Raw genomic sequence first — 15,344 nt, 5'->3', positions numbered from 1 at the left:
AGGAAAAGCTGCATGCGGAACCAAACAGCGCTGCCCACAGTCTCAGCTGATCTTCCAGTTTAGCAGTTTAGCAGGCATGTGATGAAGGAACTGTCATCTTCTCCAGCCCCATTCAGGCCGTTGCACATGATGGTATGTGGGGCAGAGATGAGCTCCCACTGCCGACTCTCATCCACGGTGAAGAACCGAGCTGTCATTCCAAGCCATTAAGTTTGAGTTGTATAGCAATAGAGAGCCTCAACATGAAACACTCCATATTCTGTACCTCCTTCTTTTCACTGAACAGTATAGTAGGTATCAGTCTATATCAGTATGTGCAGTGCTACCCAACTCATTTTAAGAGCTGTGTGACACTTTTCTGCATGGCTATATAATAACTTACTTCGCTAGACTCATTGATAGAAATGTGCTGTTTCTACTTTGGTGGAATTTAATGTCTTTGTTGCTCTAGGTACTTCATTTTACACTGAGTTGCTGAATCAAACCTATATGAATTTGTTATTTTAGTCAGTATTGCTGGATTGTCCTCCAGAGAGGTTCCACTGATGTCAGGGAGCGGCCTATTCCTTTCTTTAAAAAAATGTTTTTAACCTTTATTTATATTTTATGTGTATGGGTATTTTGCCTGCCTATATATGTCTTGTGTGTCATATGCCTGCAGATGCGAGCAGAGGGTGTTAGATCTTCAGGACCTGGAGTTGGGATGGTTGTAAGCGGCCATGTGGGTGCTGAGAACCGAACCTGGGTCCTCTGAAAGAGCAGCCAGTGCTTGTAACTACTGAGCCATCCCCCTAGTCCCCCATGCTTTTCTTTTGAGATGAGGCCATGCTGTGTTGCCCAAGCTGGGCTGGAACTCTGACCCTTCCACTGGAGCTTCCCAGTTACTGAGGTGACAGGTTTGAACCACTGCGACTGGCCTAGCATTTCCTTTTTGATAATTTATGTTCCCTTTTTTTTTTTTTTTTGGGACAAACTGTCTTCCTTTTTACATTGAATTATTGGCATTTGTCTTTGAAGGGATTTTATAATCAGTGAACCAGGTTTTGGTGTGTACTGTGTGAAGCAGGTTTTTCTGTTTCACCTTTGCACACCTCCACAGCTTGTTCACAGGCATGTCTTCCACCTGGACATTCCAGTGCTTCTGGGCCTTGGGGGTGTGGATTTGCAGCCTGTACCCAAAGGTGATTAAGTACAGTTAACATTTCCTAAGATATACAGAGTTAAGGTGGTGCCTGTTCCAGGATTTGCATGTCAGCGGTCCCGTCAAAGTTGGAGAGAAAAGGGCTGATGAATTCTTCAGGGTTCAGTAACAAAGAAGGCTGGGGCCCCTCCCACAATTTCTTTTTTCGTGTGTGTGTGTGTGTGTGTGTGTGTGTGTGTGTGTGTGTGTGTGTGTGTGTTTGTGCGTGCGTGAGTACATGTTGAGCTCAGGATGTTCTTAGTAGGAGTTGGTTCTCTCCTTCCACCAAGTGGGGCTTGGGGATTTGACTCAGGTGACCATGGTTGGCAATAGGCACCTTTACCTGCTGAGCTCTCTTGCAGGCTTGAGCCCAGGAGTTTTATAGATGTTGTCTTTAGTTTTCTTCTTCTGTGTTCTTTGTTTTTACACCTTGAGATGTTTTGATACCGGTGGCATTGCTCTCCATTTTCTTAGTTCCTGCAGGGGTGATGTAGAAAATACTTAGTGGGGTTTTGAAATTGAATATATGTCATTTTCCCCTTCCCATTCTTCACTCCAACTGCTCTCTTGTCTTCCCATTGCTCTGATCTCTCTCTCTCTCTCTCTTTCTCTCTCTTTCTCTCTCTCTCTCTCTCTCAAATTCATGGTCTCTTCCTCTTTGTTATTATTACATACACATATGCATAAATATGTAAATATAACCTGCTCGACCCACTTAGTGTCACTTGCGTGTATGTGATCTCAAGGCTGACCCATTGGAATATTGGATAGCTAGAAAGGGGGCATATCCCTAGGGAAGGCTATTTCTCCCACTCTCAGAATGCCGTAGTTGCCTGTAGTTGTATTTTTAGGGGTGGGGTCCTGTGAGGGTCCCCTTCCTTTCATGTTAGCATGTCTGTTGGTGTTTCACTCTTAGGGATGTCTTGACATGCTGGTCACTGCTGTGGCTCATAGGTGTCACAGCTAGGTAGTCTGTTGATCGATCCCCTCCCTTAGCAGCCTCGTAGCACTTTCGGGTACCTTGAAAGCTAGTCCTCAGGGAGGAAGAGGTTCAGGATCCAGCTCTGATCCTCCAGGTCCGTGTCTGAAGTGCACGGTATTTTTTAGCAATAGACTTATCTTCACCTCTAGGAGGAAAACGAGGGCAAAAGCAACAGCTTGTGTTTTTCAGGGAGTCTTTTGGATTCTCTTCACCAACAACCGGAAAGGGAGTTTCTCATACCTGGTACTGGTGTTTTTGTTGAATAATCTATGGTTCTTGGGGGGAGCGTTATCAGTCAGTGACATAACCTATGTCACTGACATAAATAAACATACAACTAAACTACACACACACACACACACACACACACACACACACACACACGTGCATTATGTGTAATTTTAGATATATGATAAATAATGTGATTCCTATGTCTTTTTCCAACACCCTTTGTGTTACTTATCCCTCCTTCCTCCCTCCCCTTCTGTACTGGTCTCCCACCCTTTGCCCCAATTAAAGCCCATTTCTTTTCCCATTTCTCCCTTCTTCTCCTTTGTTTTCTGTTAGTACCCTCTCTAGGACTCTCCCCCACCATTGTCCCTTTTTACTATCCTGGTTTCTGTAGTTACTCCAGGATATGTACTCACATCTGAAAGTTGGGAGCTAGGAGCCTCTGATGAGACAGAACTTGTGATGTTTGCCTTTCTGGGCCTGGGTTACCTCACTCACGATCTTTTCTAATTCCATCCATATATGTGTGAAGTTCATGATTTCTGTTTTCAGTATTCCATTTTGTGTATATGTACCACATTTCAGTTATTTATTAAACAGTTGGAGAGCATTTAAGTAGTTTCCGTTTCCTAGTTATTGTGAATAGAGAGAGCAGCAGTGAACATGGCCAAGCCAGTTATCTGTGGAGTAAGATTTCCCATCTCTCGGACTATGCCAGGGAGTGGTACAGCTGGCTCATATGGTAGATTCACTTTTAGCTTTTGAGGGTTTCCACAGTGATTTTGAAAGCAGCTGCACCAGTTTTCAATTCCACCAACAGCAAATGACAGTTCCCTTTCTCCACGTCCTCTCCAGCATTTGCTGTGGGTTGATTAGTTGATCTTTGCCATTCTGACTAAGGTAAGAGGAAATCTGAAATTTTGTACCAGTATCATATTATTTTTTATTATTATGGGTCTATATTTTGAAGTCTGGAATTGTAATCCTTCTGGCTTTCTTTTTTTGTTCAGGATTGTTTTGACCACTGGGGGTCTTTTGTGGTTCCATATAAATTTTAGGATAGTTTTTTGTAGCACAAATCTTAAAAGTTCTTATTAATAAAATCAAACCTGAGGCCAGGTGTTGGGGTGAACACTGGAAGATCAGAGAAGCAGAACAAGCCACAGCTACCTCACCTTGCCAGTTCCTCAGCTGGTCTTGTTTCCTTAGACTGGAAGCTTCTGAGTCCTCATCCACATGAATCTCAGCTGAACTGTGCTGCTCCAAAGCCTAAAAGATTAACCAGCCCAAAGCCTCTAGTTTCTGGTCTTCATACCTTTTATATCTTTCTACTTTCTGCTGTCACTCCCTGGGATTAAAGGCTGGATTTCTGGGATTAAAGGCGTGTGTCACCATGCCTGGCTCTTTCTAATGTGGCCTTGAACTCAGAGATCCAGAGGTATTTCTGTCTCTGGAATGCTAGGATTAAAGGCGTGTGCTACCACTGCCTATCCTCATGTTTAATATTGTGGCTGTCCTGTTCTCTGACCCCAGATAAGTTTATTTCGGGGAACACAATACCACCACATTTCCCCTATTTTTGTCTAAAATTTAAAAAAGGTTATAACTAATACAAAAAAAACTATCCAATAAGTATATACAATATGTATAGTCAAGAATTACATTAACAATGTCTAGTCCATTAACATTTGACAAATTCAGATAAAAACTCCATTATATATAACAATGTCCAGTCCAGTAACATTTGATAAACTCAAACAAAAAAATTTTTCATTACTTATCCTATTTAAAACAAGTAGTTCCTTTTAAAATGTAGATCCAATATTTGACCTTTTTATCTGATCATATCCATATTCTCTTTTTCTTTTCATAATAGCTTCAGTAATCTATCTTTTGTCATTTTTATATTTTTCCCTTTTTCTTTTTAGTGTAGATTCAATGATAACCCATTTATCCTATTATTTCCTTACCTTTTTTCTCAGGGTAGATTCAGTGATCTGTCTCATATCTGTATTCTCCTTTTTCTTTTTTAAACAATAACTCTATTTTTGATTTTGTATCCTGCCATTTCACTGAAATTTTTATCTTTTCTAGAAGTTTTTTGTTGGGATTTTGGGGGTTTCTTCTGTATGCCATATTAGCTACATATAATGATAGTTTGACTTATTCATTTTCTATTGATATTTTAATTTTTCCTTTCATGCCTTATTGCTCCAGAAAGTGCATTGAGCACAATATTGAAAAGGAGTTGAGATAGTGGACAGCCCTGTCTTATTCCTGATTTCCAGGCAGGGAGCCCTTGGAGTTTTGCTACTGTGGAGGTAGTGAGTATGACTTTGAATTGCCCATTCCATTTTCATTGTAGGGTATTTGGGATGTGTGGAGTACTGAGATACATCCACTGTCCAGCCTCAAGATGTAGGTTTAGGCTGAGTAGGGGGTGTGGGAGTGTTTGGTTCATGTTGGTCCAAAGGCTTTGTCAAGTGTTGAATGGAGGGAGCTGGCAATCCCAGTGTTAACAAGGGACCTATCTTCTAAAAATTGAAAGGCCCTTGGGCTTATGAACTTACGCAGGAGGGAACAGACCTTTAGAGGACCAGTGTGATAAATTTGGTCCACTCTAAATGTAAGCGTATGGATCGTTTGTTAGAGACTCTTTTAGTATACAGTTCATTTGTTCTACTTTGCCAGAGGATTGGGAATGGTATGGGATGTGTAGGTTCCATTTGATGTTAAAGAATGTGGTTAGACATTTGGTGATAAATTTGGGGCCACTGCCTATTACAGAGAATAGGAGAGGCCCAAACTGAGTATTATGATGTCTGTGGTGGTGACTCTTGGAACTGTAGTGACATTTTTGTTGGTGGGTTGGTGGTGGGGAATGGTTTCACCATTATCCTGTAAATGTGTCTAGTAGAACAAGAAGATAATCTGTACTTTCTAGACAGAGGCATTTAAGTTAAATCTACCTGTCAGCCAGAAGCTGAGAGCCCAGCCTACCTGATGGGTTGGGAAAGGCAGAGTTGGGGTTAGTGGTTTGACTGGTTTTTGCAAACAGAGGAGACCTATTACAACAGTTGTTTGTCCTGTGGGATAGGTAATCCCATGTTCGCAGGAACTGAGTGAGTGCTGGAGGAGATTATTTAGAGCTGAAACGGTGTTCTGTTTGAGAGTCTTGGGTAAGTAAGATAGCAGTTGATTTTAATAGCCCCATGACCCATCCCAGTAGCCATCTTGTGAAGTGATTTTGTTTTGCTCTGCTGGAGTAGTGGGGGAAGAGTATTAGTTTTTGGATGGGTGAGTGTGTGGGGGATTGTTTAACATATTTGTAAGCCAAACAATTAGTGGTGAAGACATTCAGAATTTGGCTGATGTCCCCTGAAGTGAATGCTATAGTCTGGTATTGACTTCTAGGCTGCTTGTAAGAATTTGTGTATAAAAGTGCCATTTTAAATTAGAGTGTTACATTGGGTGAGGAAGCCTCATTCCCACAAGATGTCTGTATCAGAGTATCTGATATTGCTTATATATTTAGAGTCTGTGTATAGGTTGATTATGGTATATTTAGCCAGTAGGAGAGCTGTAGTGAGGGCTATGAGTTCAGCCTGTTAGGAAGTTGGGGATGGGGTATGAGTGATATGCTATAACACATGGCTTTGTGTATTTGGAGCTATGGATTGTTTTTTTGTTGGTTTATTTATTTATTTAGTTTTTCAAGACAGGGGTTCTCTTTGTAGCTCTGGCTGTCCTGGAACTTGCTCTGTAGACCCAACAGACCTCGAACTCACAGAGATCCACCTGCCTTTGTCTCCCAAGTGCTGGAATTAAAGGTGTGAGCCACCACTGCCTGGCTTGGATCTATGGGTTGTATAAAAGCATAACCAGCTCATTTGTGCCCTTTAGAGGAGCATCCATCTAAGAACTAGATGCATCTAATGCATCTTGTCAGGTGTTGTTCATTGTCTTGGTGTTCTTTTGCTGTGAAGAGACACCATGGCTGGGCCAACTCTTTTGAGAGAAATCATTTTTTATTTGGGGCTTACTTACATTTTCAGAGGTTTAGTCCATTATCATCATGGCAGGGAGCATGGCAGCATGCAAGCAGACATGGTGTTGGAGAAGGAGCTGAGAGTCCTACATTTGGGTCTGCAGGCAGCAGGAATAAAGAGATGCTAGGACTGGCTTGGACTTTTGAAGCCCCAAAGCTTACCCAGAGATACACTTCCTCCTAAAAGGCCACAGCCACTTCAATAAGGCCACACCTCCTAATCCCTAAGTAGTGCCACTCCCTGATGATCAAGTATTCCAAATATATGAGCCTATGGAGGCCATTCTTATTCAAACCACCACATTACAGTTTGTAGACATATTATAATGTAAAAATGCATTCACTCCAAAAAGTCCCCATAATCTATCACAATCTCAATACTGTTTAAAAGCCCTAAGTTCAAAGTCTTCTCAGACTCATGGTCATCTCTTAACTGTAACCCCCTGTAAAATAAAAATTAAAAAGCAGGTCATATACTTCTAACATACAACCAGATAGATAGATTATGCATTGCTATTCCAAAAGGGAGAAAAGGGAGCATAGTGAAGAAAAACACTGGACCAAAGCAAGTCTGAAAACCAGTTGGGCAAACTCCAAACTCCGAATCTCCATGTCTGATGAGATTCTCTTCACATCTCCAACTCAGCTATGTTGACTGCAACATGCTTCTTTCTCTTGGGCTGGTTCCACACACAGTCTGCAGCTTTTTTTTTTTGGCAGGTATTCCATAACTCTGCCATTTCCAGTGTCTTGGAGTTTCTAAGGCAATTCAGACTTCACTTTCACAGCTTCTCACAGTGGGCTCTCTGGGCCTCCATGCAGGGACACCCCTGACACCCACCGGTCTAAGTGGCTTTCCTTAGCTGTGGAGGGAGGTGCCAAACCCCCTTCTTATATCCATTACTCTAAAACCAGAACTACATGGCCAAAGCTCTTCCTTCCTTCTTTCCTTCCTTCCTTCCTTCCTTCCTTCCTTCCTTCCTTCCTTCCTTCCTTCCTTTATTTCAGAGCTGAGGATTGAACCCAGTTCCTTGCGCTTGCTAGGCAAGTGCTCTACCACTGAGCTAAATTCCCAGCTCCAGAGTTCTGCTTCTTGCTAGGGCTGGAACATAAACCCCTTGTTCAAGTACATTTGCACCAGATTTCTATTTTTGATGGTTTCCTTGGGCATTTAAGCTCTTCTTTAATTCCTTCTCCTGTATTGGAAGCTTAGCTGGGTGGGGTCTTGCCCTAAGGTCACCACCCTTTACTCCATTTATCATCAGACTCTCTTGAAACCTTTCTCTCCTTGAGCGCTGGACTTAACTCCATTAAACACCCCGGTACTCCCTTTCTCTTCAAATTCTACATTTGTAGTTTTCCTTGCTCAGCTTGCTCTTTTTTGTTGTAGATATGCATAAGAGTGGCCACTAATAACCATGAGATAGTCAATACTAGGTTATCTTGAAACCTCCTCTGCCAAAGCCATTAACCCAAAACTCTCTAATTTAGTTTAGTTACAGGCAGGTATTTTGGACAAGGGTAAAAAGCAGCCACATTCTTTTCCAGTATATCACAAGGATAGTCTCTAGGCCACTTACTAATATTCTTATCCTCTGAAACCTCTTGAGCTGGGTAGTCTTTCACATCCCTACTAGTATGGCCCATTAAACCCCACTTAAAGCATTCAACTTCTTTCCTAATCTAAAGTCTATATTCTGACAACAAACAGCATGGTAAATCTGTCACAGCAATATACCAACTTCTGTCATAGTCTGTTCTATTGCTGTGAGGAGACACCATGACCAGGCCAACTCTTATAAAAGGAAGAATTTAATTGGGGCCAGCTTACAGTTTTAGAGGTTTTTGTTCATTATCGTCATGGTGGGGAATATGGCAGCATGTAGGCAGACATGGTACTGGAGAACTAGCTGAAAGTTTTACATCTGGATCCACAGGCATCAGGACGAGAAAGACTGGGACTGGGTTGGGCTTTTGAAACCCCAAAGCCCACACTCAGTGACACACTTCCTCCAACAAGGCCACACCTCCTAATACCTCACAAGTAGTACCACTCCCTGGTAGCCAGGCATTCAAATGTATGAACCCATGAGGGGTATTCTTATTCAAACTAGTACATGTTTGCTGAAAGGAGTATAGGGCGGGGTCCACTTTCAAAATACAGGAATGAGAACAGGAAGTTAGTGGAGCCAAGGAGACACTAGAGAGTAAAGTTGTAGGTTGAGGGTTGAACATGAATAAATGCAAGGAGATATCGAGGTCTATGAGGTGGGAGTGGATTCTGTGAATATGGGAAGAGGAGGAGAGAAAGGCTGTGTAGCTCAGGAGATCAATATGCTTGTGAGAAGGCCACAATTGAAGAAATGAATACAGAAAAGAAAAGATACAGATGTCCCCCCTCCCCCTTTTTGTAGCAGGAAGAGGAAGATCATGAATTAAAGGTGTGTGGTGAGGGGATATGCATCTTTGTTGTGGAATAGGGTGATTCCTGCGTGGGTCACAGAGGCTTGGTGTCTCCAGGCAGAGAGGGTTCAAGGAGCAGGGTGGCCTACCAGTCAGAACTCGAAGGGCTGTAAAGAATATTGTGGAGCCAAATGTACCCAATTCAGGCCAGGGGTTTTGGTTATCAAGTGGAAATTGAGGCCAGATCCGAATAGAAAACTGAGTGAAGCAGGGGACATGAAGATACAATCTGAGGCCCATTTGTTTGAAAAATTTTAGAAGGTAAGCCAAAGGGCTGTATTTGGGTATAGAGGGTTATTGCCCACATTGTAGGCCGAAATGGGGCAGGGCTACTCTGGATTGTTCCCCAGAGTTGGATATTTCACTGGAATGAAGTTCTTGAGAGTTTTTAAGAATAATGACACACTCCTGGGGTCTGAAATGAAATGAGTCTGAGTTCCCGATGCCACGGTAACTTGATTGGGCCCTTACACACTGAGCAGGAGAATGGATGGTGTTGAGTGTAGGTCCAGCACAGGCAAAGATCTTGGGTTAGAGGATAAGAGAAAGAATGAGTTTACCATGCCTGCCAGTAAAGACTAAAGACCTGCTCTGTTCATGTGGCCCCAGATGAGGTAAGCTTTACTGTTGTGGACTCCAAGCTGATTGGCTCTAGGAAGACTAAGGAAAGATGAAAAACAGGATAGAGGATAGCATAGAAGCCTGGTGAAGAGGAGGCCTGCTGGGACTGGAACCCCCCCCCCCCCCCCCCCTTCTAGGAAGCCCTTCCTTGGTTTCCACACCAATAAATGTAAGAATTAAACTTGTAGGAAGAAATACAGGATGAAAATATAGATGATCTCAGTAGCCAGAGCAGCTTTACCTAATCTAAGAGTTGGTGTCCCAGATCTGGCTACATCATGGTCAGGGTGCAGGACTTAGCCACACAGTGACCAGAGTTTGAGAAAATGCAGATTTCATGCTTCACACTGGTGTTTTACACCTAGGGATAGAAGAGGTGGGTGGGGTTTCTTTAAGGGCAAAATGGGGAAGTTGGCTGTTTTTCTAGATAAGCTGTTTTTAAAACTTGCAAGGTATGTTGGCTGATTTGCCATGACCAGAAGTCAGAAGGGCTGCTCTATCCTTCAGTCTTCAGGAGTCTGGGGTCAGCTCCACTCTATCCTGCAGTCTCCAGGAGTCTGGGGTCAGCTCCACTCTATACTGCAGTCACCAGGAGTCTGGGATCAACTCCTGTCCTGCAGTCCCCAAATAGCTGCCTTTCTGGAACTGTAGGCTCAGCTGATGGCCTTTTCATGGGTGAGGGGTGGGGGTGGGGGTGTCCTTAAATCATAAGTATTTTTATGATTGTTTCAATCTCCTTATTTGCTCTGCATCTATTTAGGTTATTGATCTTTTCTGGTTTAACTTTGGTGGTTTGGATGAATCTAGAAATTCATTCTTTTATGTTTTCCAACTCCATTAAAGGAGTACAGTTTTTTTCTCCTTTAATGTGTCTGTATAATATTCAGAATTTCTTTGATCTTTGTTGTGATGTTTCCTTGTTCATTTCTGAGTGTTAATTTGGGTCATAATTTCTTTCTTTTGGGTTAGTTGGGCCAGCCATCTGTCAATCTTGTTTATCTTCTCAAAGAACCAGCTCCTACATTGTAAACACTTTGTATTAGTTTCTTTGTTTTCTATTTCTTTGATACTTGCTTCCATTTTTAGTATTTCTTAAAATCAACCAGGTGTGGACTTGATTTCTTCTTGTTTTTCCAAATTCTTGAGGTGTGTGACTAAGTCATTAATTTGTGCTTCTTGTGTTTTGGTAATTACAGCTTCCTTTGTTTTCTTCCTCCACACTCTTGGCTGTGCTCATTCCCCTCTCCTGTCTTCAGTGGTGCTTTCCTTATATTGTGTAGGCTTGGCCTGCTGGGTGTGAATTCTTTCAGTCTGTTTGTAGCACGGCAAGCTTCCCTTTTCCTTCAACTGTGGCAGATAGTTTTGCTGGGTATAGTAGTCTAGGCTGGCAGTTGTGGGCTTTTAGAACTTGTAATACATTGCTCTGGGCAGTTCTTGGCTTTCAAAGTTTGCATTGAGAAATAAGCTCTTATTCTGATGGCTTTTCCTTAACATATGACATGTGTTTTTTTCTCCTCCATTTTCCTTGTTCTGCATACTTAGTGTTATGCTGTGGAGATTTTCTTTTGGGGGCTTGTCTATTTAGTGTTTTATGTATGTACTTCTTGTATCTGTATTAGTGGGTGTGTCTTTCCTTAGTTTGGGGAAGTTTTCTTCAAAGATCTTTGTGAAGATAGGGGCTATACCATAGGCCCGAGATTCTTCTCCTTCACTTGTGACTGTTTTGAAGGTTTAGTCTTTTCATAGTGTCTTGCATGTTCCTTCCCTTTATTTATTTATTTTTTCTTCATATTCTTTGCTTGTGTGGTCAGTCAATCTTAATCCTCTACTTTATCTTCAAACCTTGATATTTTATATTCTATTTGGTCCATTCTACTTGTAAGGCTTCCCTTGAGTTTTCTGGTTGAGATATTGAGATTTTTAGTTCCATCTTTGTAGTGATTTGAAATGAGAATGACCTCCCTCCCCCCATAGACTCATATATTTGAATGCTTGGTCTGGAGTTGGTGGAACTGTTTGGGAAGATTAGTGGGTATGGCTTGTTGGAAGAAGTGGGTCCCTGGGGGTGAGCTTTGAATTCTTTGAAGTTTATACTTATTTTAAATTCTGTGTCTTGCAGTTCATCTAGGTAATCCTCACTGGAGAACATTTCTGTAGGACTGGTGGATTTGGGGGCGGCTGGAATACTGTATTGATTCTTCATATTTGTGTTTTTGTCATGAGACCTGGGCATGTGGACTTCTTTTGTTAGTTCTGGGTCTGATATGGACATAGTATGCTGGGACACAGCACAGGATGTTTGGGCTGGGTTCGGCTTAAAGTTTAAATATGGTGTGGGTGGGATTAGGTCGGTTGGGCACAGGGGGTGGACTGGTGCACAGGATGTGTATTCTAGTCCAAGTCTGGGGGTTGGGGGTGGAGTAGGCTGGGACCAGACTAGGAAGCAGCAGTAGATTTGGATGTGGGTTAGATCTGGGGATTGAGGAAGGCGTGTGGAAGGGCGCAGCTGGTAAACTCACCAGGATGAATCCCAGTGTAAGATATATGGGGCCAGACTGGGCCTGGAAGTTGGATATAGCCCAGGAGGGATGAGATCGGGTGGGAGGAGGAGGGGATAGCTGCACAGGTATGTGCCCTGGCTGAAGCCTGGAGGTTGGGGGCTGCACATCTGGCATCTGGCCAGATGAGGCCTGGGGCATTGGCTGTGGGACCAAGGCTGGGTCTAGGGGTTGGGGGTGGAGCCTGTTGGGGGAAGATCTGGTGGGCTCACCCTGCTGATCCCTAGTGCAAGCTGTGTAGTACTGGGCAGCCTGCTATGAACATCTTGTTTCTCTTGTTTTTCCAGCTTTGTTTCCGGTTACCACAACATGTCAGGTGGCTTATCAGCTGTGTGGGCTTAGCAGTCGGTCTTTAGGCAATTTACTGTTGATCTTCAAACAGGGTTTTAGGAGTAGTTCCAGCTCAACTCAGGTTAAGTAGGATTTCTAAGCCCAGGAGCAGACCTTCTACAGAGTTACAGGACTCACAGTCAATCTTCAGGAGCCTGGGGGAGGTGCTCATGACTTTTCCTCAGGCAGTAGGTGCTTATGGAACTGGCAGTCCAAGTGTGGAATCCCTATGAAAAATACTTAGTTTTAAGGATAAAATTGTTTTTTTTTCCTTTTCTTTTAGATCTCATCTAAACGTGCCTTGCCTGCACGTCCCTGGGAACACGCAATGAAACAGAGGTTTGCCTTTGACAATGTTGGCTATGAAGGGGGTCTGGATAGCAGCTGCTCATCCCCAGCCACCACCAGCGTGGTTAGCATCCTGGGCATGACTTGTCATTCTTGTGTCAAGTCCATCGAAGACAGAATCTCTAGTCTGAAAGGCATTGTGAACATTAAGGTTTCTCTGGAACAAGGCAGCGCCACTGTGAAATATGTGCCCTCAGTCACGAACCTGCAGCAGATTTGCCTTCAGATTGAGGATATGGGCTTTGAGGCCAGTGCCGCAGAAGGAAAGGCTGCCTCCTGGCCTTCTAGGTCCTCCCCAGTCCAGGATGCAGTGGTTAAGCTCCGGGTAGAGGGCATGACCTGTCAATCCTGTGTCGGCTCCATTGAAGGCAAGATCCGGAAACTACAAGGGGTTGTGAGAATCAAAGTCTCCCTCAGCAACCAAGAGGCAGTCATCACATACCAGCCTTACCTCATTCAACCTGAAGACCTCAGGGACCACATCTGTGACATGGGGTTTGAAGCTGCCATCAAGAACAGAACAGCTCCCCTAAGGCTGGGACCAATTGATGTAGACAAGTTGGAAAGCATTAACCTAAAGAGACCAATAGTTTCTCTTAACCAGAATTCCAATAACTCTGAGACCCTGGGGCACCAAGGGAGCCACATGGCCACCCTCCAATTGAGAATCGATGGGATGCGCTGTAAATCGTGTATTTCGAATATTGAAGGAAATATAGGCCAACTCCCAGGGGTTCAAAATATTCGAGTGTCCTTGGAGAACAAAACTGCCCAAATTCAGTATGACCCTTCCTGTGTCACCCCCTTGTTCCTAAAAAAGGCCATTGAGGCACTGCCACCTGGGCACTTTAAAGTTTCTCTTCCTGAAGGAGCCGAGGGGGATGATGGGGTAGAGGGGGGTGAGCCCCAGAGTGCGTCTTCCAGTTTTCCCTCCCCTGGCTCCTCCCAGAGACACCAGGAGCAGGGCCCATGCAGTACTGCGGTGCTCACCATCCCTGGCATTACTGACCCATCGTCCGTTCAGCCCATCGAAAGCATGCTATCCCAGCGGAAGGGTGTACGGCAAGTATCCATCTCTGTGGCGGAAGGGACTGCAAGAGTTCTTTATGATCCTGCAATAGTTAGCTCAGATGAACTCCGAGTGGCTGTAGAAGACATGGGATTTGAGGCGTCAGTGAATTTTGGTATGTCATTGGTACATGTTTCAAGTATGTCTGGGGTCCTCTCTTGATGGTTCATGGCAGTTCTTGGGTGGTTGAATAGGTGGGCCCTGTCACTGCCTCACACGTCAGTGGGTATAGCCAGGTTTGCTAAGCTCTGCTCACTTGTCATTATTAGTAGCAGGACAGTGGCAATGCAATTTCCAGTTCTGCCTCTCACAGAGCCGACGCTCAAATGATAGACTCTTGATTTGGGCTCCTTTTCTAGAGAGAATTCTGAGTGTGCATTCTAGAAACCTTCACTGTAGGACCATTAGACTCTTCTCCTACTGAAGGAACAGTTGTTCCTTTCTCTGGAGATTTCTCTGCTACACAAAGCAAAATAAAAGCAATAGAATGTTATCTAGTCCTATGGCACGTGCCTATAACCAGTACTTAAGATGCTGAGAGACCACCAAAACAAACAAACAAAAAACTGATGCAGTAGGCCTTGTGTTCAAGGACAGTCTGGGCTATGGAGCAAGACCCTGTTTGAAAAACAAAAAACAAAATGCGGGCTGGAGAGATGGCTCAGTGGTTAAGAGCACTGACTGCTCTTCCAGAGATCCTGAGTTCAATTCCCAGCAACCACATGGTGGCTCACAACCATCTGTAATGAGATCTGGTGCCCTCTTCTGGCCTGCAAGGACACATGCAGGCAGAACACTGTATACATAATAAATAAATCTTTAAAACAAACAAACAAAAAACCAAAATGCCATGCATTGTGGCACATTGCATTCCTGTAATTTCAGACCTTATGGGATGGTGGAGGCAGGAGGATCAGGGACAAGGGCTCCCTCAACTAGATGGCAAGTTCAATCCTAGTCTCAGCTACATTAGTCCCCATTTCAAGCAAAAACCAAACAAAGCCTCAAAACCCAGAACCTCAAAACTTGCAGCAACTAGAAGGTTGTCTGTTTGAAGTAGAGATTAAGGGGAGGATTTTACAATGACTTTTTCTGCTTTCTTTGATGGCTATTAGAGTCTTTATGGAAGGGTGGCTGTGACGGGGCTCACAAAGAAGGGGGTCTCATTTTGAGATGGCCCATTATCAGGTGGAGCTTCCTGAGTGGCAGCCTCCCCTTCTCCTCCTTCCCACCCAGCACTGTAGCATCAGTTGTATGCCTCTGCATACCGTGTGGTCAGGGCCTGCACTAGCTGTGGGGCCGCTGTATGAGAAAGTCCATCTGAGAGCTTACTTGTGATAGGAGGCTGCGGAAGAGTTAAACTACTGCTTGATCTGTGTGTGTCCAGGCTGTGGTTTTTTCCCAGGAAACTGGATGGTGGGAAGTGGGAGAGAGTGAAGGAAGGCCCCGAGAGTGGAGAGTGTCGGAAGTGCTTTGGGCAGTGGAGTCGGTGCTTTGGGAGGAGCTTTAGAGGA

The 15,344-nt window shown here is 43.8% G+C and overlaps 1 protein-coding gene across 3 annotated transcripts in view; it reads left to right on the top strand.

Annotated features, from left to right (window-relative positions):
* Positions 1-15,344, top strand: part of Atp7b (ATPase copper transporting beta) — a 79,513-nt gene that overhangs the window by 31,734 nt on the left and 32,435 nt on the right. For all 3 annotated transcript variants that reach the window (XM_036166835.1, XM_036166836.1, XM_036166833.1), the window contains one exon: positions 12,697-13,945. In XM_036166835.1, the coding sequence (XP_036022728.1) occupies positions 12,697-13,945 (1,249 nt within the window). The remainder of the gene's footprint in view (positions 1-12,696; positions 13,946-15,344) is intronic.

This window comes from Onychomys torridus, chromosome 17 (genome assembly GCF_903995425.1).
Source record: "Onychomys torridus chromosome 17, mOncTor1.1, whole genome shotgun sequence".
NCBI classification, from domain to species: domain Eukaryota; kingdom Metazoa; phylum Chordata; class Mammalia; order Rodentia; family Cricetidae; genus Onychomys; species Onychomys torridus.
This window is presented reverse-complemented; position numbering and strand designations above follow the sequence as displayed.